Source organism: Pseudophryne corroboree, chromosome 4 (assembly GCF_028390025.1).
Source record: "Pseudophryne corroboree isolate aPseCor3 chromosome 4, aPseCor3.hap2, whole genome shotgun sequence".
Classification (NCBI taxonomy): Eukaryota; Metazoa; Chordata; class Amphibia; order Anura; family Myobatrachidae; genus Pseudophryne; species Pseudophryne corroboree.
Window position 1 is genome coordinate 714216843 of NC_086447.1, and position 24783 is coordinate 714241625.

Consider the following 24783-nt stretch of genomic DNA (forward strand, 5'->3'; position numbering starts at 1 on the left):
AAACTTGGTGGGACGAATCTCATGATTGGACAGTCAATCTAGAGAGTTATACGCTGTTCAGGAGGGACAGATTAAATAAACGGGGTGGAGGGGTATGTCATTACGTAAAGCTGTTTTTAAAACCTGATATACGGAAAGACATTCAAGAGGGGACTGTAAATACTGTTGAGACGTTATGGGTAGAAATTGCATGCGGGGGTAAAGGAATAAAAAAGTTAGTACTGGGGTTATGCTACAGGCCGCCTGGTATTAAGGTGTCTGATGAGGAATTGGAACTGAAGCAAATTGAAAGAGCAGCAGGAGTAGGAGACATAGCAGTGATGGGAGATTTTAACTATCCAGAGATAAATTGGAAAAATTATTCATGTGATACTGCAAGGGGTAATATGTTTTTAAACACACTAAATGATAACCTGGTATTAACAATGGGGAACTGATATCAAATATGATAGTAGGGGAACCCATGGGAAACAGCGACCACAATATGGTCACATTCAATATCAGTTTTCATAAGCAGTCCTATACTGGCTCAACTTGGACTATAAACTTTAGCAAAGCCAACTTTGACATGTTGAGGGAAGCCTTAAGGGACACTGAATGGGAAATTTTGTTTCAAGAAAAAAATACTACAGACAAATGGGATGTATTAAAATCACTGCTAGTTAAAAATACTCTCAAATTTTTTCCCACGAGCAGCAAAAAAAGGAATAAAAATCCAAATCCAAATGTGGTTTAACAAAAAAATAAAGGAACTAATGGGCAAAAAAAGGCAAGCATTAAAAAATAAATAAGAATTTACTTACCGATAATTCTATTTCTCGTAGTCCGTAGTGGATGCTGGGAACTCCGTAAGGACCATGGGGAATAGCGGCTCCGCAGGAGTCTGGGCACATCTAAAGAAAGCTTTAGGATCACCTGGTGTGCACTGGCTCCTCCCCCTATGACCCTCCTCCAAGCCTCAGTTAGGATACTGTGCCCGGACGAGAGTACACAATAAGGAAGGATTTTGAATCCCGGGTAAGACTCATACCAGCCACACCAATCACACTGTACAACTTGTGATCTGAACCCAGTTAACAGCATGATAATAGAGGAGCCTCTAGAAAAGATGGCTCACTACAGCAATAACCCGAATTTTTTTTTGGTAACAATAATTATGTACCAGTATTGCAGACAATCCGCACTTGGGATGGGCGCCCAGCATCCACTACGGACTACGAGAAATAGAATTATCGGTAAGTAAATTCTTATTTTCTCTGACGTCCTAGTGGATGCTGGGAACTCCGTAAGGACCATGGGGATTATACCAAAGCTCCCAAACGGGCGGGAGAGTGCGGATGACTCTGCAGCACCCAATGAGAGAACTCCCGGTCCTCCTCAGCCAGGGTATCAAATTTGTAGAATTTAGCAAACGTATTTGCTCCTGACCAAGTAATTGCTCGGCAAAGTTGTAAAGCCGAGACCCCTCGGGCAGCTGCCCAAGATGAGCCCACCTTCCTTGTGGAGTGGGCATTTACAGATTTTTGGCTGTGGCAGGCCTGCCACAGAATGTGCAAGCTGAATTGTACTACAAATCCAACGAGCAATCGTCTGCTTAGAAGCAGGAGCACCCAGCTAGTTAGGTGCATACAGGATAAACAGCGAGTCAGATTTCCTGACTCCAGCCGTCCTGGAAACATATATTTTCCGGGTCCTGACAACGTCTAGCAACTTGGAGTCCTCCAAGTCCCTAGTAGCCGCAGGCACCACAATAGGTTTGGTTCAGGTGAACGCTGAAACCACCTTAGGGAGAAACTGAGGACGAGTCCTCAATTCCGCCCTGTCCGAATGGAAAATCAGATAAGGGCTTTTACAGGATAAAGCCACCAATTCTGACACGCGCCTGGCCCAGGCCAGAGCCAACAGCATGACCACTTTTTCTGCGAGATATTTTAACTCCACAGATTTAAGTGGGTCAAACCAATGTGACTTTTGGAACCCAAAAACCACCTGGAGATCCCAAAGTGCCACTGAAGGCACAAAAGGAGGCTGTATATGCAGTACCCCTTTAACAAATGTCTGAACTTCAGGGACTGAAGCTAGTTCTTTTTTGGAAGAAAATTGACAGAGCCGAAATTTGAACCTTAATGGACCCCAATTTCAGGCCCATAGATACTCCTGTTTGCAGGAAATGTAGGAATCGACCCAGTTGAATTTCCTCCGTCGAGCCTTACTGGCCTCGCACCACGCAACATATTTTCGCCAAATGCGGTGATAATGTTTTGCGGTTACATCCTTCCTGGCTTTTATCAGGATAGGGATGACTTCATCCGGAATGCCTTTTTCCTTCAGGATCCGGCGTTTAACCGCCATGCCGTCAACGCAGCCGCGGTAAGTCTTGGAACAGACAAGGTCCTTGCTGGAGCAGGTCCCTTCTTAGAGGTAGAGGCATCTCTTGAAGTTCCGGTAACCAAGTCCTTCTTGGCCAATCCGGAGCCACTAATATAGTGCTTACTCCTCTCCATCTTATCAATCTCAGTACCTTGGGTATGAGAGGCAGAGGAGGGAACCCATACACTGATTGGTACACCCACGGTGTTACCAGAGCATCTACAGCTATTGCCTGAGGGTCCCTTGACCTGGCGCAATACCTGTCGAGTTTTTCCCAACGGTTTATAATCATGTGGAAGACTTCTGGGTGAAGTCCCTACTCTCCCGGGTGGAGGTCGTGCTGAGGAAATCTGCTTCCCAGTTGTCCACTCCCGGAATGAAAAATGCTGACAGTGCTATCACATGGTTTTTCGCCCAGCGAAGAATCCTTGCAGCTTCTGCCATTGCCCTCCTGCTTCTTGTGGCACCCTGTCTGTTTACGTGGGTGACTGCCGTAACGTTGTCCGACTGGATCAACACCGGCTGACCTTGAAGCAGAGGTCTTGCTAAGCTTAGAGCATTGTAAATGGCCCTTAGCTTCAGGATATTTATGTGAAGTGATGTCTCCAGGCTTGACCATAAGCCCTGGATATTCCTTCCCTGTGTGACTGCTCCCCAGCCTCGCAGGCTGGCATCCGTGGTCACCAGGACCCAGTCCCGAATGCCGAATCTGCGGCCCTCTAGAAGATGAGCACTCTGCAACCACCACAGGAGGGATACCCTTGTCCCTGGTGACAGGGTTATCCGCTGATGCATCTGAAGATGCGACCCGGACCATTTGTCCAGTAGGTTCCACTAGAAAGTCTTGCGTGGAATCTGCCGAATGGGATTGCTTCGTAGGAAGCCACCATTTTTACCCAGAACCCTTGTGCATTGATGCACTGAAACTTGGTTCGGTTTTAGGAGGTTCCTGACTAGCTCGGATAACTCCCTGGCTTTCTCCTCCGGGAGAAACACCTTCTTTCTGGACTGTGTCCAGGATCATCCCTAGGAACAGAAGACAAGTCGTCGGAACCAGCTGCGATTTTGGAATATTGAGAATCCAATCGTGCTGCCTCAACACTACCTGAGATAGTGCTACACCGATCTCCAACTGTTCCCTGGATCTTACCCTTATCAGGGAATCGTCCAAGTAAAGGATAACTAAAATTCCCTTCCTTCGAAGGAATATCATCATTTCGGTCATTACCTCAGTAAAGACCCGGGGTGCCGTGGACCATCCCTACGGCAGCGTCTGAACTGATAGTGACAGTTCTGTACTATAACCTGAGATACCCTTGGTGAGAAGGGTAAATTTTGACATGAAGGTAAGCATCCTTGATGTCCCGAGACATCATGTAGTCCCCTTCTTCCAGGTTTGCAATCACTGCTCTGAGTGACTCAATTTTGAATTTGAACCTCTGTATGTAAGTGTTCAAAGATTTTAGATTTTAAAATCGGTCTCACCGAGCCGTCTGGCTTCGGTACCACAATAGTGTGGAATAATACCCCGTTCCCTGTTGCAGGAGGGGTACCTTAATTATCACCTGCTGGGAATACAGCTTGTGACTGGCTTCCAAAACTGCCTCCCTGTCAGCGGGAGACGTCGGTAAAACAGACTTTTGGAAACGGCGAGGGGAATACGTCTCGAATTCCAATTTGTACCCCTGAAATATTACCTGAAGGATCCAGGGGTCTACTTGCGAGTGAGCCCACTGCGCACTGAAATTCATTGAGAACGGGCCCCCACCGTGCCTGAACTTGTAAAGCCCTAGCGTCATACTGAGGGCTTGGCAGAGGCGGAAAAGGGTTTCTGTTCCTGGGAACTGGCTGATCTCTGCAGCCATTTTCCTCTCCCTCTGTCACGAGCAGAAAAGAGGAACCCTTTTGTCCGCTTGCCAACCAGGACTGCGCCTGATAATACGGCGTCTTATTTTGAGAGGCGACCTAGGGTACATCCCCTTTTTTAAGGCAATACTTCCAAATGCCGTTTGGAATCCCTGACCACTTTACTGGTAGAATACAACGCACTTATACTTGATGCCAGTCGGCAAATATTCCGCTGTGCATCATGCATATATAGAAATGCATCTTTTAATTGCTCTATAGGCAATAATATACTGTCCTTATCTAGGATATCAATATTTCCAGTCAGGGAATCCGACCACGCCAACCCAGCACTGCACATCCAGGCTGAGGCGATTGCTGGTCGCAGTATAACACCAGTATGTGTGTAAATACATTTTAGGATACCCTCCTGCTTTTTATTAGCAGGATCCTTAAGGGCGGCCATCTCAAGAGAGGGTAGAGCCCTTGTTCTTACAAGCGTGTGAGCGCCTTATCCCCCGTAGGGGGTGTTTCCCAACGCACCCTAACCTCTGGCGGGAAAAGGTATACTGCCAATAACTTTTTAGAAATTATCAATTGTTATCGGGGGGAAACCCACGCATCATCACACACCTCATTTTATTTTTCAGATTCAGGAAAACTACAGGAAGTTTTTCCTCACCAAACATAATACCCCTTTTTTGGTGGTATTCATATTATCAGAAAAGTGTAAACATTTTCCATTGCCTCAATCATGCAATGTGTGGCCCTATTGGAAATCACGGTTGTCTCTTCACCGTCGACACAGGAGTCAGTATCCGTGTCGGCGTCTGTATCTGAGGTAACGGGCGCTTTAGAGCCCCTGTATGAGACGTCTGGACATGCACAAGCTGGGTAGCCGGCTGTCTCATGTCAACCACTGTCTTTTATACAAAGCTGACACTGTCACGCAATTTCAACAGTACATCCACTCAGGTGTCGACCCCCTAGGGGGTGACACTATTACAGACACTCTACTCCGTCTCCACATCATTTTTCTCCTCATACATGTCGACACAAACGTACCGACACACAGCACACACACAGGGAATGCTCTGATAGAGGACAGGACCCACTAGCCCTTTGGGGAGACAGAGGGAGAGTTTGCCAGCACACACCAGAGCGCTATATATATACAGGGATAACCTTATATAAGTGTTTTTCCCTTTATAGCTGCTGTATTGTTTATACTGCGCCTAATTTGTGCCCCCCTCTCTTTTTTAACCCCTTTCTGTAGTGTAGTGACTGCAGGGGAGAGCCAGGGAGCTTCCCTCCAACTGAGCTGTGAGGGAAAATGGCGCCAGTGTGCTGAGGAGATAGGCTCCGCCCCTTTCTCGGCGTCCTTATCATCCGTTTTTCTGTATGTTTTGGCAGGGGTTAAATGCATCCATATAGCCCAGGAGTTATATGTGATGCATTTATTTTAGCCATATAAGGTTTTTATCGATTTATTGCGTCTCAGGGCGCTGCCCCCCCAGCGCCCTGCACCCTCAGTGACCGGAGTGTGAAGTGTGCTGAGAGCAATGGCGCACAGCTGCGGTGCTGTGCGCTACCTTATCTGAAGACAGGATCGTCTTCTGCCGCCGATTTTCCGGACCTCTTCGCTCTTCTGGCTCTGTAAGGGGGCCGGCGGCGCGGCTCCGGGACCCATCCAGGCTGAACCTGTGATCGTCCCTCTGGAGCTAATGTCCAGTAGCCAAGAAGCCCAATCCACTCTGCACGCAGGTGAGTTCGCTTCTTCTCCCCTTAGTCCCTCGATGCAGTGAGCCTGTTGCCAGCAGGTCTCACTGAAAATAATAAACCTAAACTAAAACTTTCACAAAGAGCTCAGGAGAGCCCCTAGTGTGCACCCTTCTCGTCGGGCACAGAAATCTAACTGAGGCTTGGAGGAGGGTCATAGGGGGAGGAGCCAGTGCACACCAGGTGATCCTAAAGCTTTCTTTAGATGTGCCCAGACTCCTGCGGAGCCGCTATTCCCCATGGTCCTTACGGAGTTCCCAGCATCCACTAGGACGTCAGAGAAATACAAATCTGACGGGAATGTAGAGTCATTTCAGCACTATGAGGATTGTAACAAAATATGCAAAAAAGAAATAAGAGTGGCTAAAGTAGAAACTGAAAAACTAGTAGCAAAGGAAAGCAAAACAAATCCTTTTTTTTTTTTAATACATCAACAGCAAACGATTAAAGAGAGTATAGGCCCTTTTAAAGACAAGTTGGGAGTCTTAACCAAAATTGATAACGGACAAGCTAAATTAGTTTTTTTCAACGGTATTTACAAGAGAGGACCAAATGCAGGGACTAACACACAATCTCAACGAAGACAATGTCCCAATGCTAAGTGCTTATTTAAGTGAGGAGGTAGTCTATGACCGATTAAAAAAAGTTAAAGATTAATAAGTCACCTGGTCCCGATGGAATTCACCCAAGGGTTCTCATGGAGTTTCACTCTGAACTAGCAAGACCGCTATATTTGATCTTCAAAAATTCAGTTATATCAGGTATGGTTCCCAAAAACTGGCGTATAGCGGAAGTAGTGCCGATATTCAAAAAGGGAAGTAAAACTGAACCGGGTAATTATACTACATCTGTAGTGGGTAAAGTATTGGAAGGTATACTAAGAGATAATATTCAGAAGTTCCTTGAAGCCAATAAGGTCATAATAGGAACCAACATGGATTTGTAAAGGACAGATCATGTCAAACCAACTTACTTGGCTTTTATGAAACAGTTAGTGCGAACCTTGATCAGGGTAAGGAGGTGGATGTAATCTTTTTAGAGACTTTGCCAAAGCTTTCGACACAGTACCACACATGAGACTTATCTATAAGCTACAAGAAATAGGGCTAGGGAGCACAATATGCAATTGAGTCGGAAATTGGTTAGATAATAGAGAGCAGCGCGTTGTGGTTAATGGATCATTTTCAAATTGGACTGAAGCGCTAAGTGGTGTGCCACAAAGGTCTGTACTTGGACCGCTATTGTTCAACATTTTCAATAACGACCTAACAGTAGGTCTAGAGAGCATGGTGTCAATTTTTGCAGACGATACCAAATTGTGTAAGGTTATAAATACGGAGGGGGATGCAGAGTCTCTTCAAAACGACTTAAACTAGAAGCATGGGCAGCAAAATATACGTTATGGTAAGAACTTACCGTTGATAACGTGATTTCTCTTATGTCCACAGGTATCCACAGGATAACATTGGGATATTGTCGAGCGACAGCGAAAATGGCACCAACACGGTCACGAGCTTTCTGGCCTCCAAGGATGCATTGGGGCCTCCACTATATAGTCCCGCCCACTGACTCAGTCAGATCAGTTCTTTCCACAGCGATTTTAGGCAGAAACATCAGGCAGAGACCTGTTTAGGCGATAAGAACACACATGCACACCCTTCCATACAAGAAGGAAGAGGTTTTAGTGATTGTCTAGATCCTCAAATCAGATGCGTCAGGGTGGGATCCCTGTGGATACCTGTGGACATAAGAGAAATCACGTTATCAACGGTACTTTCTTACCATAACGTATATTTCTCTGGCTGGGTCCACAGGATTATCCACAGGATAACATTGGGATTCCCAAAGCCATTTTAGTGGTGGGGACGCTCCTGATTGCACAGGAGGACCTTTCGCCCGAAGTCTGCGTCATGAGAGGCAAAAGTATCCAAGGCTTAATGTCTAATGAATGTGTTTATGGAAGACCACGTGGCTGCCTTACATATCTGTTCTGCTGAAGCACCCTGTTGTGCTGCCCAAGAAGGACCTACCTTACGTGTAGAGTGTGCAGAGACATTAGCCGGAATAGGGAGATGATTTCCGTTCCATTCGGAGCCATCTCGCCAGCGTCTGTTTACTAGCAGGCCATCCTCTTCTATGGAATCCGTAGATGATGAAGAGAGAATCCGTTTTCCTGATGGCACTAGTACGATCTATGTAGATTCTTAAAGCCTGGACCACGTCCAGCGACGCTTCTCCCGCAGATAGTCCAGATACCTGAAAAGCTGGGACTACCATCTCTTCATTCAGGTGAAACTTTGATACCACCTTTGGAAGATAGCTAGATCTCGTTCTGAGAACTGCTCTGTCTGGAAAAAACTTAGGAAAGGAGACTTACATGATAATGCTCCTTAATCTGGCACTCTTCTGGCTGACGCCATTGCCAGTAAAAAAAAAAAAGAACTTTCACCGTTAACCACTTAAGATCTGCTCTCTCAAGTGGTTCAAACAGAGGACCCTGGAGAAATTTAAGAACTAAATTCAAATCCCAGGGAGCTGCAGGAGGAACAAATGGAGGATGAATATGTACTACTCCTTGAAAAAACGTACGTACATCCTGTAAATCAGCAATCTTCTGCTGAAACCATACAGTTAACGCTGAAACTTGAACCCTCAAGGCAGCAATTTTCAACCCTTTATCCAATCCTGCCTGAAAGAAATCCAAAATCCTAGCTACTTTAAAAGATCTCGGATTTAAATTATTTCCAGTACACCAGTGAATACAGGCTTGCCATATTCTATGATACACACGGGCCGAAGAAGGCTTTCTTGCTCTAAGCATAGTTTGGATTACTTGTTTCGAAAAACCTTTTGCCTCTAAGATAGAGGTTTCAACAGCCACACCGTCAAAGACAGGCGATCCAGATGACTGTGACAACAAGGACCCTGCATTAGCAGATCTGGACGTTGAGGGAGCAGTATCGGTGCTTCCATGGACATTCTCAACAGATCTGTGTACCAATGGCTTCTTGGCCAAGCTGGAGCTATTAGAATGATTGCTCCTTTTGCCTGTTTTATCTTTCTCACTACTCTGGGTAACAGAGACATTGGCGGGAACAGATATGCCAGCTGAAACCTCCATTCTACTGACAGTGTGTCTACAAGGACCGCTCCTGGGTCCCTTGTTCTCGATCCATACCTTGGAACTTTGTTGTTTAGACGAGACGCCATAAGGTCTATCTCTGGTAGACCCCATCTGTTCACCAGTGTCTGAAACACTTCTGGATGTAGTGCCCATTCGGTTTCCTGAATGGTGTGCCGACTGAGAAAGTCCGCTTCCCAGTTTAGTACACCCGGGACAAATACTGCTGACAATGCTGGGAGATGGAGTTCTGCCAATTTTAGAATGGGAGTTACCTCCTCCATCAGTCTCTTGCTGTGAGTTCCTCCTTGATGATTGAGGTATGCTACTGCTGTCGCATTGTCTGGGCGGATCTGGACTGGTCTTCCCTGTAGATTGTCCTTTGCCTGAACCAGAGCCAAGTAAATGGCCCTTATCTCAAACAGATTTATTGGCAGGCGACTTTCCCTTGCGGTCCATTTTCCCTGGAACCATAGGCTTCCGAGTACCGTGCCCCAGCCTTGCAGGTTGGCATCTGTTGTCAGGACTTGCCACTCTTTTATCCAAAAGGGTCTCCCCTTGTTCAAATGGTCTGTCTGTAGCCACCATGCTAGAGACCTTTTTACATTTACTGGAATCTCGATCATCTGCTTCTTTATCGTCTGATGATTTCCGTTCCATTTGGTCAGAATAAGGTGCTGCAACGGTCTGGAGTGGAATTGTGCATATTCCACCATGTCGAAGGTTGATACCATCAGACCCAACAGTCGCATTGCTGCATGGACTGACATTGTCTGGGCTTGCAACGCTTCCTGAGCCATGACAGACTATCTTTTTCTCTGGTAAGTGAACTTTCTGTAGGTCTGAATCCAATATGGCCCCCAAATGAACCATCCGCTGTGACGGATTCAGGGACGACTTTTCCCAATTTATGAGCTACCAGTGTCTCTGTAAACAAACTATTGTCTGTTGAAGATGGCTCAACAGAAAATCTTGCGGCTGTGCTAAGATTAACAGGTCGTCGAGGTATGGGAATATTCTTATCCCTTGTTTGCGCAGACAAGCTGCCATAACCACCATGATCTTGGTAAACACCCTGGGTGCTGTAGCTAGCCCAAACGGCAGAGCTTGGAACTGGAAATGTTCCTGGAGGATGGCAAACCTGAGGTAACACTGATGTGAAGGTAAGCATCCTGTACATCCAGAGATACCATGTAATCTCCCAGTTCCATAGCCAACATTATGGAGCATAACGTCTCCATGTGAAACTTCGGGATCCATATGTATTTGTTCAACATTTTCAGATTTAGAATTGGTCGGTATGACCCATTTGGTTTCTGGATTAGAAATAGATTGGAGTAAAACCCCTGTCCCCTTTGTGATGGAGGTACTGGAACAATCACACCTGACTGCAGTAATTTTTGGACTGCTTCTTGCAGGGCATTGGCCTTCGACTCTATACGAGATGGGCTGGTGCAAAAAAATCTTTGAGGAGGCTGCCCTCTGAATGGGAACCCATACCCCTGAGATACTACCTTCTGCACCCAAGCATCTGCTGTTGACTGTTGCCATATGTGTGCAAAAAGAAGGAGTCGGCCCCCAACCCTGGAATCCTCCAGGCGGAGGCCCGTCTCTTCAGGCTGACTGTTACTGTTCAGGTTTGGAAGCTGGCTTTTTGCTAGCCCACTGCTTCCTACCCCTGGATTTAAACTGGGGTTGTTTAGGCTCCTCTTTAGCTTTCGCTTTGCTATGCCAACGAAATGAGCGAAATTTTAAACCCTTGGAGTTAGGGTTATAAGCAGCCGGAAATCTGACCTTTTTCGATTCAGCCTCTGATTCTAGGATATCCGATAAAGGTTTTCCAAATAATATATCACCGACAAAAGGCAATGCTTACAATTCTTTCTTGGACTCCGCATCTGCCTTCCAGGTCCATAGCCAAACTGCTCTGCGAGCAACTACTGTCAAGGCTGAAGCTTTAGAAGCAACTGTGCCTACAACAATTGCTGCTTCTTCCAAATACTGGGCAGATTGTCTTAAACGGCAAAAACGATCCTCTTGCTCCCTAGTAGGAGAAGGGATTTCATTCTCAAGTTCCTCTATCCATTCGCCCATTGTCTTTGCTACCTAGGCCGAAGCCATAGCAGGTCTTACCACTGCTCCTACTAGAGAAAAAATATTTTTCAACAGGCTCTCTACCCTTCTGTCTGTGACATCATTCAATGAGCTAGATGACAGTGGTAAAGCAGATTTATGCACGAGTCGCAGAACATGTGCATCTACTTTTGGAGGAACTTCTCTTTTCGAACAATCCACAGCTGGAAATGGATAATAAGAATCACATCTCTTAGGAATCTTATACTTTTTACTGGGCGCTGCCCAAGACTCATCCATCATTTCCGTCAGCTCATCTGACGCTGGGAATTCAGCTTTCACTGATTTTGTTCGTTTAAATACAGGTGCTTTAGCCTTTAACACTGTCTTGGCTGGCTCTTTCAACGAGAGAACAGCCTTCACAGCATTAATAAGTTCAGCTACATCTTCTGAACTAAAGCTCTGCGACTGATCATCATACGGAGTTGAATCTATTGTATCATCATCATCCGATGTATCATCTTGTGTAGTCTGCCACACAGACGTATCTCTCTTAGTCTTACCTGCCCCTTGGTTGCTTGTAGAGGCTACTGGAACCAAACCATAGGAAGGGAGCTGCATGTATGGGTTCATAGTGTAACCTAACCCTTGAGGTGGTGCTGCCGGAGCTAACCTGTCCGCTATTGAAGACAGAGTCTTTGCGAACATATTCCATGGTGGCTCTGTTGGTGGTTGAACAAACTCCTGTTTCTTACTTCGCTGAAAAGCAAAACAGTTTGCACACAAACCCTCATAAGTGACCAATTGATTCATATCAATTACCCCTGACTTACAAGATAAGCATGTTAGGGCTGTAGGAATGCTTGATAAATTCTCCTCATCACTTTTGGCGCTCACAGACATGGTATTAACCTGTTATTGACTACCCAATTTGTGACTGAAAATCACCCTATATGTCAGTATATAGAGGTGAGATCAATCTGACCACAGTGCACCTGATTTGAGGGTCAGAACAGGACTGACATTACACAGAAAAGTCAGCACACATACTAGCAGTCAGTCACATGTTAAAGCATTAGACATTGCCATATGAGAAAACAAACTCCATAACAACTTATACATAAGTAGGAAAATTGTACTTCTATTTTAAACTGGTTCTTTTTTCAACATAGCATGCAGAAAACACAGTAATGTACAGGTCTCATATGCAATAGGTACTAAAAATTAACAATGCATACTAAGAAGTAGAGAGAATTTTTAGTACTGTATACCCTGCCTCCGTACAGCGGGATACAGGGAGACTCACCACACTTCCCTATCCAGGCAAATACGCTCGTAAGACGCCGAGTGGATTCAGACGCTACTGGTGTACACTGCCGCTCTTGATAACTGATAACGGACACGGACGCTCACCAACGGACATGGACGCTGAGCGACTTCCACGTGTATGCAGACGCTAAGGCCTGCGACTTGGTCTGGGCGGGTTTATCTCCAGTGTACACAATCGCAGCGTCTAAGCTGCGACGAGTACCCTCGTGGTAGCGTCTGAGCCGGAAGTGAGGTTTAGTTCATGAAACGAGAAACCCGCTGGAACTGGCCATGAACTCGGAGGAGGGACGGCCAGGAGAGCGTCTGAATCCCCCTGTTGACTTAAACTCCCAGGATCGCAGCCTCTACCTAGTCCTGGCGCCTATGATCCCCGGAACGTAGCGCTGTCGCACTCTAGATGTTCGGCGCATCAACACACTGTTTGTTGTCTCCACCAAAATCAGTGTAGCCGTGTCCTGACCCCTCTAGTAAGAGGAAGTCCATAGACTCACTGTCTCCCCATGCTCCGGCCACAGCCTGGTTACGTCTGCTGGACCTGCTAGAACATCCGACACAGACGCCCGTCGAGACAGCACTGATACCCGAAGGTAAGCGTTGTTGCGACCCGGTGGGGAGTTGTTGGAGCGACTCTTTCTAGTATGCGTTTAAGACACTGTTAAGAGAAGTCGCTGAAAAAAAAACAATATAGTAAGTCTATAAAAATAAAATAATAAAAGCTTGAGGATGCTCTCACAGCAGCCCTGTGACCATGCGGCTTCCTGCCGCACCAAGCAAAAAACTGATCTGACTGAGTCAGTGGGCGGGACTATATAGTGGAGGCCCCAATGCATCCTGGGAGGCCAGAAAGCTCGTGACCGTGTTGGTGCCATTTTCGCTGTCGCTCGACAATATCCCAATGTTATCCTGTGGACCCAGCCAGAGAAATGGAGAATGAGCTTCCATATAGACAAGTGTAAGGTAATGCACTGTGGTAGCAAGAACAAAAATAACACCTACATACTAAATGGGGTAATATTAGAACATTCCGTACTAGAAAAAGACTTAGGTGTTCACATAGATAGCAAACTAAGCAGCAGTACCCAAAGTAGGATTGCAGCAAAGAAGGCTAATAAGATATTAGCATGCATAAAACATGGAACTGACGCAAAAGACAAAAGTTTTATACTCCCATTATATAAATCACTAGTGAGGCCACATCTTAAATACAGTGTACAATTTTGGGCACCATACTACAAATAGGATATCCTGGAGCTAGAAAAGGTGCCGAGACGGGCGACCAAACTAATTAAGGGCATGGAGACACTGGAATACAAGGAAAGGCTTGCAAGGCTAGGAATGTTTACACTGGGAAAGAGGAAACTAAGAGGGGACATGATCAACATTTAGAAATAAAGCGGCAATACACAGAGCTTGCACGGGACCTGTTTTTGGTAAGATCAGCACAGAGCACACGTAGACACTCGCTTAGGTTAGAAGAGAGGAGATTCCGCACAAAGAGAAGAAAAGGGTTTTTCACAGTAAGGACAATACGTGTTTGGAATTCCCTGCCTGAGAGAGTAGTAATGGCGGACTCAGTCAACACCTTTAAGAATGGGTTAGATAAATTACGAATGGATAAGGGTATCCAGGGTTATGGTGCGTAGTCACACACTATAGTTATTAAAAAAAGAGGAATAAAACACAATGGCTGACATCAGCATCAGACAAAATTAGTCCAAAATTAATACTGCATAGGAGACCAAAAATAGGTTGAATTTGATGGCCAAATTGTCTTTTTTCAACCTTAGATACTATGTTACTATGTAAAGCTCATGCAATTTATACATTCTGTAACAGAAATAGTAGGCTTCTGGCCAGGGCCATTCATACAAGAGGATGGCTACATTTACTATCAATATAAAGATAAGGGTGTGTCCATTTAACAACTTGACAATGTCTGATCAGGACCGAGAGCTAAACATGAAAGAATATTTAGGCCCAGTGTGGTTGTTCATGCTGTGGACAGTTTGTAAGACGTATACAAGGACAGGACTGAAGTCTGCATCAGGAAGGGTAAACATTTCGTACACACCTTAAATTCCATATTTTCAATACATGTAATAATTAATAAAAGGCAGAAAAAGTTGCTAAGGTGTTTGAAAGAATAGACCGGCTGTTATAACTTGCTCCATAAAAACTGTACATGCTACTCTGGGCCGGGTATATAGGGCCTAATTCAGACCTGATCACAGTTGTGCGAATTCGCAAGACGGACGATTATCGTTCGACTGGGCATGCGTACGGATCGTAGTGCAAATGCGCGAGGCCAAACTGCAAAAGAATTCAGTGTCTTTTTTGATCACTAGGCGTACACAGATTGATTGACAGGAAGCTGCCTTTTGGGGGAGGTAACTGGACATTTTCTGGGAGTGTCAGGAAAAGTGCAGGCGTCCCAAGCATTTTCATGGAGGGTGTGTGACGTCAGCTCTGGCCCGATCAGCCTGTATCTTTCGCACTGTAGGAGTAGGTCCTGGGCTACGCACAGACTACACAGAGTGGAAAAAACATTCCATGGTGAGTGATTTGCGAACGGATTTGCAGCTGACCGGCGTTTGCAGAGCTTTTTGCACGGCATACGCAGACTTGCACGGGGCAGATTTTCACTCTGTCTGGGTGGTGACTATCTGATTGCACACCTCTGCAAATTCGTAGAGGAGTGATCAGGTCTGAATTAGGCCCATAGTAACCCTATAGTCAGAGATCTAGTGAATGGTTTTTGCTCTGCTCCAATGTAAACACAAAATGATCTAAGATCAGTGTGTCCCCTGATTCCGGAAGTACTTCCGAGTTAGCTGGTTATAAATGGCTTGATCAAAGACAAGGAACATAGCATGGCGTTACATGACGTTCTTTTTATAAATGTAAAGCCGTAGGATATCAGCATCATGCTTTCTATGGGAATTAGAACTTTAGACTCCTCTCTATTTTTATTATTTAATAAAATTAAAAGATAACATTACCATCCAAACACAAGAAATGTCTCAATCAACTGGATCAGTAGTTCCCAAACAAGAAACTTTTGGCCTAGGGATTCCGTGAAAAAAAAAATATGCTGGAGCTTTAGGGTGCTGTGATTTGAGAAAGTTTGGGAACTACTGAACTAGATGTTTCCCCAAATTTCAGCTAGTTCATTTTAAGTATTTGTGTACAGTACATACTGTACCTACTGAACAGCATTCCTTGCTCCAATCTATAGTCCCTCTCACATGGACACATATACACACTAAGGTTACTTATTGTCAGAAGCCAATTAACTCATCAGTATGTTTTTTGGTGCGTATTAAGAAACCAGAGCTACTGGAAGAAAACATAAACTCCACAAAGGCCGTGCATTGGTCAGGAACTAAAATCACGACCCAGGGCTACAAGATAGTAAGGGGAAAACAACGACACAATTTATACATTAAATGCATTACCTCCGCTATATGTGTATAACAAATCACCAGTTGTTAGCGAAGATGTAATTATACTGAAAGGAGGTGGATTTTCTTTTTCTTTTTTTTTTTTTTGCATTCACTCCGTCTTGTAACCATTGCTCTACATGCAATGGAAGCACTTCTGAGCCACAAATTGTAGGTTTTTATTATATGATGTGTCCCATTAGCAATGTTACATTGCGGAATTGCTGACTCTATGGTCAATTATATTAGATTTGAAGAAAATAAAGAAATTACTCATTTGTAGGCTTGTAACTATAAAGCACATTGCAGAAAAGTTACATTTACCTTGTTTGCTGCTATGAGCACTTTATCCAGAAACCGCAGCCACTCAAACACAAAGACAGATTTCTTGGCCTCTGTAACCTGCGCCAGAGCATCTTCTTTAAGGAGTAAACTGTGAGCCAGCTCCATATCTGCTCTGATGATAGGTTCAATGAACACCCCCTATAGGAGACAGAAATACTTAGTCATATTTTCATTAGCTCAACAAAATTGCCATTTTTAAGTATTAGCTCCAACAGAAGTCTTATTTGACATTCTAGGACAGGCATGGCTAACCTGTGGTTCTCCAGCTGTTATGAAACTACACATTCCAGCATTCCCTGCCACAGTTTTACCATTCCCTAAAAGCAAAACTGTGGCAGGGAATGCTGGGATGTATAGTTTCACAACAACTGGAGAGCCACAGGTTGGCCAGGCCTGTTCTAGGATAACCTACAGTCTAGAAATCAAGTAGTCAGACATATTTGCTATAGTGTAATACAGTGTAACATTTTGCAGCAGACTACCTGGGAAACATTCTAAGGATAAACAAAATAAAGAGGGCAAAATACAAGAGCCTGCAAGTTGTGGCCAGTAATGATGTGACCTCGAGATTTAAAGCAGCAAATTTTTTTTATAGCAAAAACAAGGTATACAACTGAACTGAAGTAGCTCTAGGGCATGGGTCTTCAACCTGTGGCCCTCCAGCTGCTGTGAAACTACACATCCCAGCATGCCCTGCCACAGTTTTGCTATTAATGTATGCTAAAACTGAGGCAGGGCATGCTGGGATGTGTAGTTCCACAGCAGCTGGAGGGCCACAGGTTGAAGACCCATGCTCTAGGGCCTAGTATCTATGCTCAAGAAACTAGGCAATAAAAAAAATAAGAATTTACTTACCGATAATTCTATTTCTCGTAGTCCGTAGTGGATGCTGGGGACTCCGTCAGGACCATGGGGAATAGCGGCTCCGCAGGAGACAGGGCACAAAAATAAAGCTTTAGGATTAGGTGGTGTGTACTGGCTCCTCCCCCTATGACCCTCCTCCAAGCCTCAGTTAGGATACTGTGCCCGGACGAGCGTACACAATAAGGAAGGATATTGAACCCCGGGTAAGACTCATACCAGCCACACCAATCACACCGTATAACTTGTGATCTGAACCCAGTTAACAGTATGACAAACGTAGGAGCCTCTGAACAGACGGCTCACAACAAATAACAACCCGATTTTTTTGTAACAATAACTATGTACAAGTATTGCAGACAATCCGCACTTGGGATGGGCGCCCAGCATCCACTACGGACTACGAGAAATAGAATTATCGGTAAGTAAATTCTTATTTTCTCTAACGTCCTAAGTGGATGCTGGGGACTCCGTCAGGACCATGGGGATTATACCAAAGCTCCCAAACGGGCGGGAGAGTGCGGATGACTCTGCAGCACCGAATGAGAGAACTCAAGGTCCTCCTCAGCCAGGGTATCAAATTTGTAGAATTTTGCAAACGTGTTTGCCCCTGACCAAGTAGCAGCTCGGCAGAGTTGTAATGCCGAGACTCCCCGGGCAGCCGCCCAGGATGAGCCCACTTTCCTTGTGGAATGGGCCTTGACAGATTTAGGTTGTGGCAAGCCTGCCACAGAATGTGCAAGTTGAATTGTGCTACAAATCCAACGAGCAATCGTCTGCTTAGAAGCAGGAGCACCCATCTTGTTGGGTGCATACAATATAAACAGTGAGTCAGACTTTCTGACTCCCGCCGTTCTTGAAATATATATTTTCAATGCCCGGACCACGTCCAACAACTTGGAATCCTCCAACTCGTTAGTAGCCGCAGGCACCACAATAGGCTGGTTCAGGTGAAACGCTGACACCACCTTAGGCAGAAAATGAGGATGCGTCCGCAGTTCTGCCCTGTCCGTATGGAAAATCAGATATGGGCTCTTATATGATAAAGCCGCCAATTCTGATACTCTCCTGGCTGAAGCCAGGGCCAGTAGCATGGTTACTTTCCATGTAAGATACTTCAACTCCACCAATTTGAGCGGCTCAAACCAATGGGATTTGAGAAAATCCAAGACTACATTAAGATCCCACGGTGCCACTGGGGGCACAACCGGGGGCTGTATATGTAGTACTCCTTTTACAAAAGTCTGGACTTCAGGAACTGAAGCCAATTCTTTCTGGAAGAAAATCGACAGGGCCGAAATTTGAACCTTAATGGACCCCAATTTGAGGCCCATAGACAATCCTGTTTGCAGGAAATGTAGGAATCGACCCAGTTGAAATTCCTCCGTGGGGGCCTTCCTGGCCTCACACCACGCAACATATTTTCTCCAAATGCGGTGATAATGTTGTGCAGTCACCTCCTTCCTGGCTTTTACCAGTGTAGGAATGACCTCTTCCGGAATGCCTTTTTCCCTTAGAATTCGGCGTTCAACCGCCATGCCGTCAAACGCAGCCGCGGTAAGTCTTGGAATAGACACGGTCCCTGCTGAAGCAGGTCCCGTCTTAGAGGTAGAGGCCACGGATCCTCCGTGAGCATCTCTTGAAGTTCCGGGTACCAAGTTCTTCTTGGCCAATCCGGAGCCACTAGTATCGTTCTTACTTCCTTTTGCCGTATAATTCTCAGTACTTTTGGTATGAGAGGCAGAGGAGGGAACACATACACTGACTGGAACACCCACGGTGTTACCAGAGCGTCCACAGCTATTGCCTGAGGATCTCTTGACCTGGCGCAATACCTGTCCAGTTTTTTGTTGAGGCGGGACGCCATCATATCCACCATTGGTTTTTCCCAACGGTTCACAATCATGTGGAAGACTTCTGGATGAAGTCCCCACTCTCCCGGGTGTAGATCGTGTCTGCTGAGGAAGTCTGCTTCCCAGTTGTCCACTCCCGGAATGAATACTGCTGACAGTGCTATCACATGATCTTCCGCCCAGCGAAGAATCCTTGCAGCTTCTGCCATTGCTGTCCTGCTTCTTGTGCCGCCCTGTCTGTTTACGTGGGCGACTGCCGTGATGTTGTCCGACTGGATCAACACCGGCTGACCCTGAAGCAGGGGTTTTGCCAGACTTAGAGCATTGTAAATCGCTCTTAGCTCCAGTATATTTATGTGAAGAGACATCTCCAGGCTTGACCATACTCCCTGGAAGTTTCTTCCCTGTGTGACCGCTCCCCAGCCTCTCAGACTGGCATCCGTGGTCACCAGGACCCAGTCCTGTATGCCGAATCTGCGGCCCTCTAACAGATGAGCACTCTGCAACCACCACAGAAGAGACACCCTTGTCCGTGGCGATAAGGTTATCCGCTGATGCATCTGCAGATGCGATCCGGACCATTTGTCCAGCAGATCCCACTGAAAAGTTCGTGCGTGGAATCTGCCGAATGGAATCGCTTCGTAAGAAGCCACCATCTTTCCCAGGACTCTTGTGCATTGATGCACAGACACTGTCCCTGGTTTTAGGAGGTTCCTGACAAGTTCGGATAACTCCCTGGCTTTCTCCTCCGGAAGAAACACCTTTTTCTGAACCGTGTCCAGAATCATTCCCAGGAACAGCAGACGTGTCGTCGGGGTCAACTGAGATTTTGGAAAATTCAGAATCCACCCGTGTTGTTGCAGCACTAGTTGGGTTAGTGCTACTCCGTCTTCCAGCTGTTCTCTGGACCTTGCCCTTATCAGGAGATCGTCCAAGTAAGGGATAATTAATACGCCTCTTCTTCGTAGAAGGATCATCATTTCGGCCATTACCTTGGTAAAGACCCGAGGTGCCGTGGACAATCCAAACGGCAGCGTCTGAAACTGATAATGACAGTTTTGCACCACGAACCTGAGGTACCCTTGATGTGAAGGGCAAATTGGGACATGCAGGTAAGCATCCTTTATGTCCAGGGACACCATAAAGTCCCCTTCTTCCAGATTCGCTATCACTGCTCTGAGTGACTCCATCTTGAACTTGAATTTTTGTATGTACAGGTTCAAAGATTTCAGATTTAGAATAGGTCTTACCGAGCCGTCCGGCTTCGGTACCACAAATAGCGTGGAGTAATACCCCTTTCCCTGTTGTAGGAGGGGTACCTTGACTATCACCTGCTGAGAAAACAGCTTGTGAATGGCTTCCAATACCGTCGCCCTGTCTGAGGGAGACGTTGGCAAAGCAGACTTTAGGAACCGGCGAGGGGGAGACTTCTCGAATTCCAACCTGTAACCCTGAGATACTACCTGCAGAATCCAGGGGTCCACCTGTGAGCAAGCCCACTGTGCGCTGAAATTCTTGAGTCGACCCCCCACCGCTCCTGAGTCCGCTTGTAAGGCCCCAGCGTCATGCTGAGGGCTTTGCAGAACCCTGGGAGGGCTTCTGTTCCTGGGCAGGGGCTGCTTGCTGCCCTCTCTTACCCCTTCCTCTGCCCCGAGGCAGATATGAATGTCCTTTTGTCCGCTTGTTCTTATAGGACCGAAAGGACTGCGGCTGAAAAGACGGTGTCTTTTTCTGTTGGGAGGGGGTCTGAGGTAAAAAAGTGGATTTTCCGGCCGTTGCCGTGGCCACCAGATCCGATAGACCGACGCCAAATAATTCCTCCCCTTTATACGGCAATACTTCCATATGTCGTTTGGAATCCGCATCACCTGACCACTGTCGCGTCCATAAACTCCTTCTGGCAGATATGGACATCGCATTTACTCTCGATGCCAGAGTGCAAATATCTCTCTGCGCATCTCGCATATAAAAGGAAAGCATCCTTTAATTGCTCTATAGTCAATAAAATACTGTCCCTATCCAGGGTATCAATATTTTCAGTCAGGGAATCCAACCAGACGACCCCAGCACTGCACATCCAGGCTGAGGCGATGGCTGGTCGCAGTATAACACCAGTATGTGTGTATATACTTTTTAGGGTAGTTTCCAGTCTCCTATCCGCTGGATCCTTGAGGGCGGCCGTATCAGGAGACGGTAACGCCACTTGTTTTGATAAGCGTGTGAGCGCCTTATCCACCCTAGGGGGTGTTTCCCAGCGCGCCCTAACCTCTGGCGGGAAAGGGTATAATGCTAATAACTTTTTTGAAATTAGCATTTTTCTATCTGGGTTAACCCACGCTTCATCACATACATCATTTAATTCCTCTGATTCAGGAAAAACTACAGGTAGTTTTTTCACCCCCCACATAATACCCCTTTTTGTGGTACTTGCAGTATCAGAGATATGCAAAGCCTCCTTCATTGCCGTGATCATATAACGTGTGGCCCTACTTGAAAATACGTTTGTTTCATCACCGTCGACACTAGATTCAGTGTCTGTGTCTGTGTCGACCGACTGAGGTAAAGGGCGCTTTACAGCCCCTGACGGTGTCTGAGACGCCTGGGCAGGTACTAACTGGTTTGCCGGCCGTCTCATGTCGTCAACTGATTTTTGTAATGTGCTGACATTATCACGTAATTCCATAAACAAAGCCATCCATTCCGGTGTCGACTCCCTGGGGGGTGACATCACCATTATCGGCAATTGCTCTGCCTCCACGCCAACATCGTCCTCATACATGTCGACACACACGTACCGACACACAGCAGACACACAGGGAATGCTCTTATCGAAGACAAGACCACACTAGCCCTTTGGGGAGACAGAGGGAGAGTTTGCCAGCACACACCCAAGCGCTATAATATATATGGGAACAACCTTATATAAGTGTTGTTCCTTATAGCAGCTTAAATATATCCAATATATCGCCAAAAAATGCCCCCCCTCTCTGTTTTACCCTGTTTCTGTAGTGCAGTGCAGGGGAGAGTCCTGGGAGCCTTCCTCACAGCGGAGCTGAGCAGGAAAATGGCGCTGTGTGCTGAGGAGAATAAGCCCCGCCCCCTATTTCGGCGGGCTTTCCTCCCGTAGTTTTAGATAACTGGCATGGGTTAAATACATACATATAGCCTTAATGGCTATATGTGATGTATTCTTTTGCCATAAGGTATTAAAATATTGCTGCCCAGGGCGCCCCCAGCAGCGCCCTGCACCCTCCGTGACCGCTTGGTGTGAAGTGTGTGACAACAATGGCGCACAGCTGCAGTGCTGTGCGCTACCTTCATGAAGACTGAAGAGCCTTCTGCCGCCTGTTTCCGGACCTTTAATCTTCAGCATCTGTAAGGGGGGTCGGCGGCGCGGCTCCGGGACGAACCCCAGGGTGAGACCTGTGTTCCAACTCCCTCTGGAGCTAATGGTGTCCAGTAGCCTAAGAATCCAATCCATCCTGCACGCAGGTGAGTTGAAATTCTCTCCCCTAAGTCCCTCGATGCAGTGAGCCTGTTGCCAGCAGGACTCACTGAAAATAAAAAACCTAAAAAACTTTTTCTAAGCAGCTCTTTAAGAGAGCCACCTAGATTGCACCCTGCTCGGACGGGCACAAAAACCTAACTGAGGCTTGGAGGAGGGTCATAGGGGGAGGAGCCAGTACACACCACCTAATCCTAAAGCTTTATTTTTGTGCCCTGTCTACTGCGGAGCCGCTATTCCCCATGGTCCTGACGGAGTCCCCAGCATCCACTTAGGAGTTAGAGAAAGCAGCCATGTTGTATAAAGTGTCACACACACCATGTCAAACATTAGAGTGGTTAGAATGCTGTATAGCAGGCATTCCCAACTGCGGTCCTCAAGGCACACTAACAGTGCAGGTTTTCATGATATCCAGGCTTCAGCACAGATGGTTAAATCAAAATAACTGAGGTACTAATTAAGTCACCTGTGCTGAAGCCTGGATATCATTAAAACCTGTACTGTTAGTGTGCCTTGAGGACCGAGGTTGGGAAACACTGCTGTATAGGAATATTCTGACTGGTGCCACTAAACTCCCCAATGAAGAGATGATGGTCTAACCCTGCAGGATTAGGAGACTTGGAACCTCCCAATAAGTTCCTGCGGATATATGCAAAAATGAAGTTTCTCTGTCCAGCGCTGGAGTATAGAACCACTGATTTAAACAAGCAAGTGATGATGACATGCCAAGTTATACTTGGAATCTCCAGGTCCTGGTAAATTGCAGGCTCTAATCCAGGACAACATGTATATCTATCAGTAATGGATTGCCTCTTATTTATTAGTCACTACAGGGGAAATTTATCAAGTCTTGGAGAGACAAAGAGGAGGAGTTTCTCATAGCAACCAATAAGCTTATAACTGTCATTTTTCTAGCACAGGCCATAAAAGGACAGAATATAATAAGTTGAAATTTTTCCTCTCTTCACTCATCTCTCTCCAAGATATGATGAATTTCCCTCTAAAAGTGAAATGGAAAAACCAGGCTCCCATCTGTGAGCAGTTTGTACGTTCTCCCTGTGGTTGCCTGAGTTTATTCAGGATGCTCGGGTCTCTACCCACAGTCCAAAGACATAATGGCACAGTGACTGGTCTGAATTAATATACAGTCTCTGTAGTATTTTTTGAGTATCACCGACTTCCCTGATCCTGGGGTTTATAGCTGATAAGAGCAAGAATTACGGAACGCAGCAGGTACAGAGGAAAGCGCACACTGTTGGTGATATTTGCGGTTATTCTGCTGAATCTTCGCTTTGTTATTTTTACTACTCGTTAACATGTTTTGCCCATCTGGCCATCAGGGGGCTAAACTATATGTCATGTTTAGGGCATCTGGGACTAACCAACTACACAGACCAGATACATCATTACAAAATGGTACACCAGTCTAGTCTAACGACACAGACTGCACAGCTGGTTGGAATTTACATGGATGCAACATATATACGACAGGCAGTATTCTTCTCTGTCCGTCTGTCTGTACAGGAACATGTAGTTTATATACAGTGCTGTACTGGCTTACCCAGACTCATGTTGTATACACATTTAGTCAGTCCAGCCACTTAAACATCCACTGCAAACCTTATAATCTGCGGCTACATAATGAGTTTATGTGTGTGTTATAGGGGGATCATTACCTTGGCTGGAAGTAGTTAGCTCCTGGCCTGTGTGGTGATGAGACTTCCCCCGGCTACAGTACTAGAACTGTCACACAGCAAGTCAGCTGCTGCCTCCTCGGTTGATTCTATTTCGGAGTGGGAGAAGGGACCTTCTGACGTATCTAGGGGAGGAGACACGTCACCAGGGGGAGGAGCTACGGGCGAACAGGGTACCCGAAAAGTACGCTCGCCACGCTTCGGGCTCGGTGGCTCGCTTCGCTCGCCACCTGATTACTAAAGGTAATAGTTGGTGGCGTGGATAGTAGAGGAACTATCCCGCTGGCGTAGCTCCTCCCCCTAGTGTCGTGGCTCCTCCCCCTTACGGAAAAGGTCCCTTAGCCCACTTGATTCTAGCATCTACCCTGCCTTCCTCCGCCTCCAGGAAGCCTCTGCTCTGTCTGCGTCCTACAGCCAAACGTCATCAGGAGGAGCGTCACCCACATGCGACACACCGGTGGCTGCGTAACACTTGTAGGCTCGTGACAGCTCAAAGCGGAAGCGGGCATCATAGGTGTTGGCAACCGACGGTACCGAATCCTAGCTAAGCTCACATACCACAAATGAA

General features: G+C 46.2%; 2 protein-coding genes across 6 annotated transcripts in view; one reads left to right on the forward strand and one right to left on the reverse strand.

Moving 5' to 3' along the window:
• Window positions 1–24573, reverse strand: part of HEATR5B (HEAT repeat containing 5B) — a 199365-nt gene extending 174792 nt beyond the window's left edge. For both annotated transcript variants that reach the window (XM_063917975.1, XM_063917976.1), the window contains exons 1-2: window positions 24198–24573; window positions 16282–16440 (exon numbers count right to left, since the gene is read on the reverse strand). In XM_063917975.1, coding sequence (XP_063774045.1) covers window positions 16282–16407 — 126 coding nt within the window. In that variant the 5' untranslated portion in view covers window positions 16408–16440; window positions 24198–24573. The remainder of the gene's footprint in view (window positions 1–16281; window positions 16441–24197) is intronic.
• The window catches only part of CEBPZOS (CEBPZ opposite strand), a 41183-nt gene continuing 39500 nt past the window's right edge, over window positions 23101–24783 (forward strand). The window contains exon 1 of one of the 4 annotated variants that reach the window (XM_063917981.1): window positions 23101–23276. In XM_063917981.1, the coding sequence (XP_063774051.1) occupies window positions 23244–23276 (33 nt within the window). In that variant the 5' untranslated portion in view covers window positions 23101–23243. Of the gene's footprint in view, window positions 23277–24659 lie in introns of those variants that run through there. The other 3 variants (XM_063917978.1, XM_063917977.1, XM_063917979.1) reach the window with 3 other exon arrangements.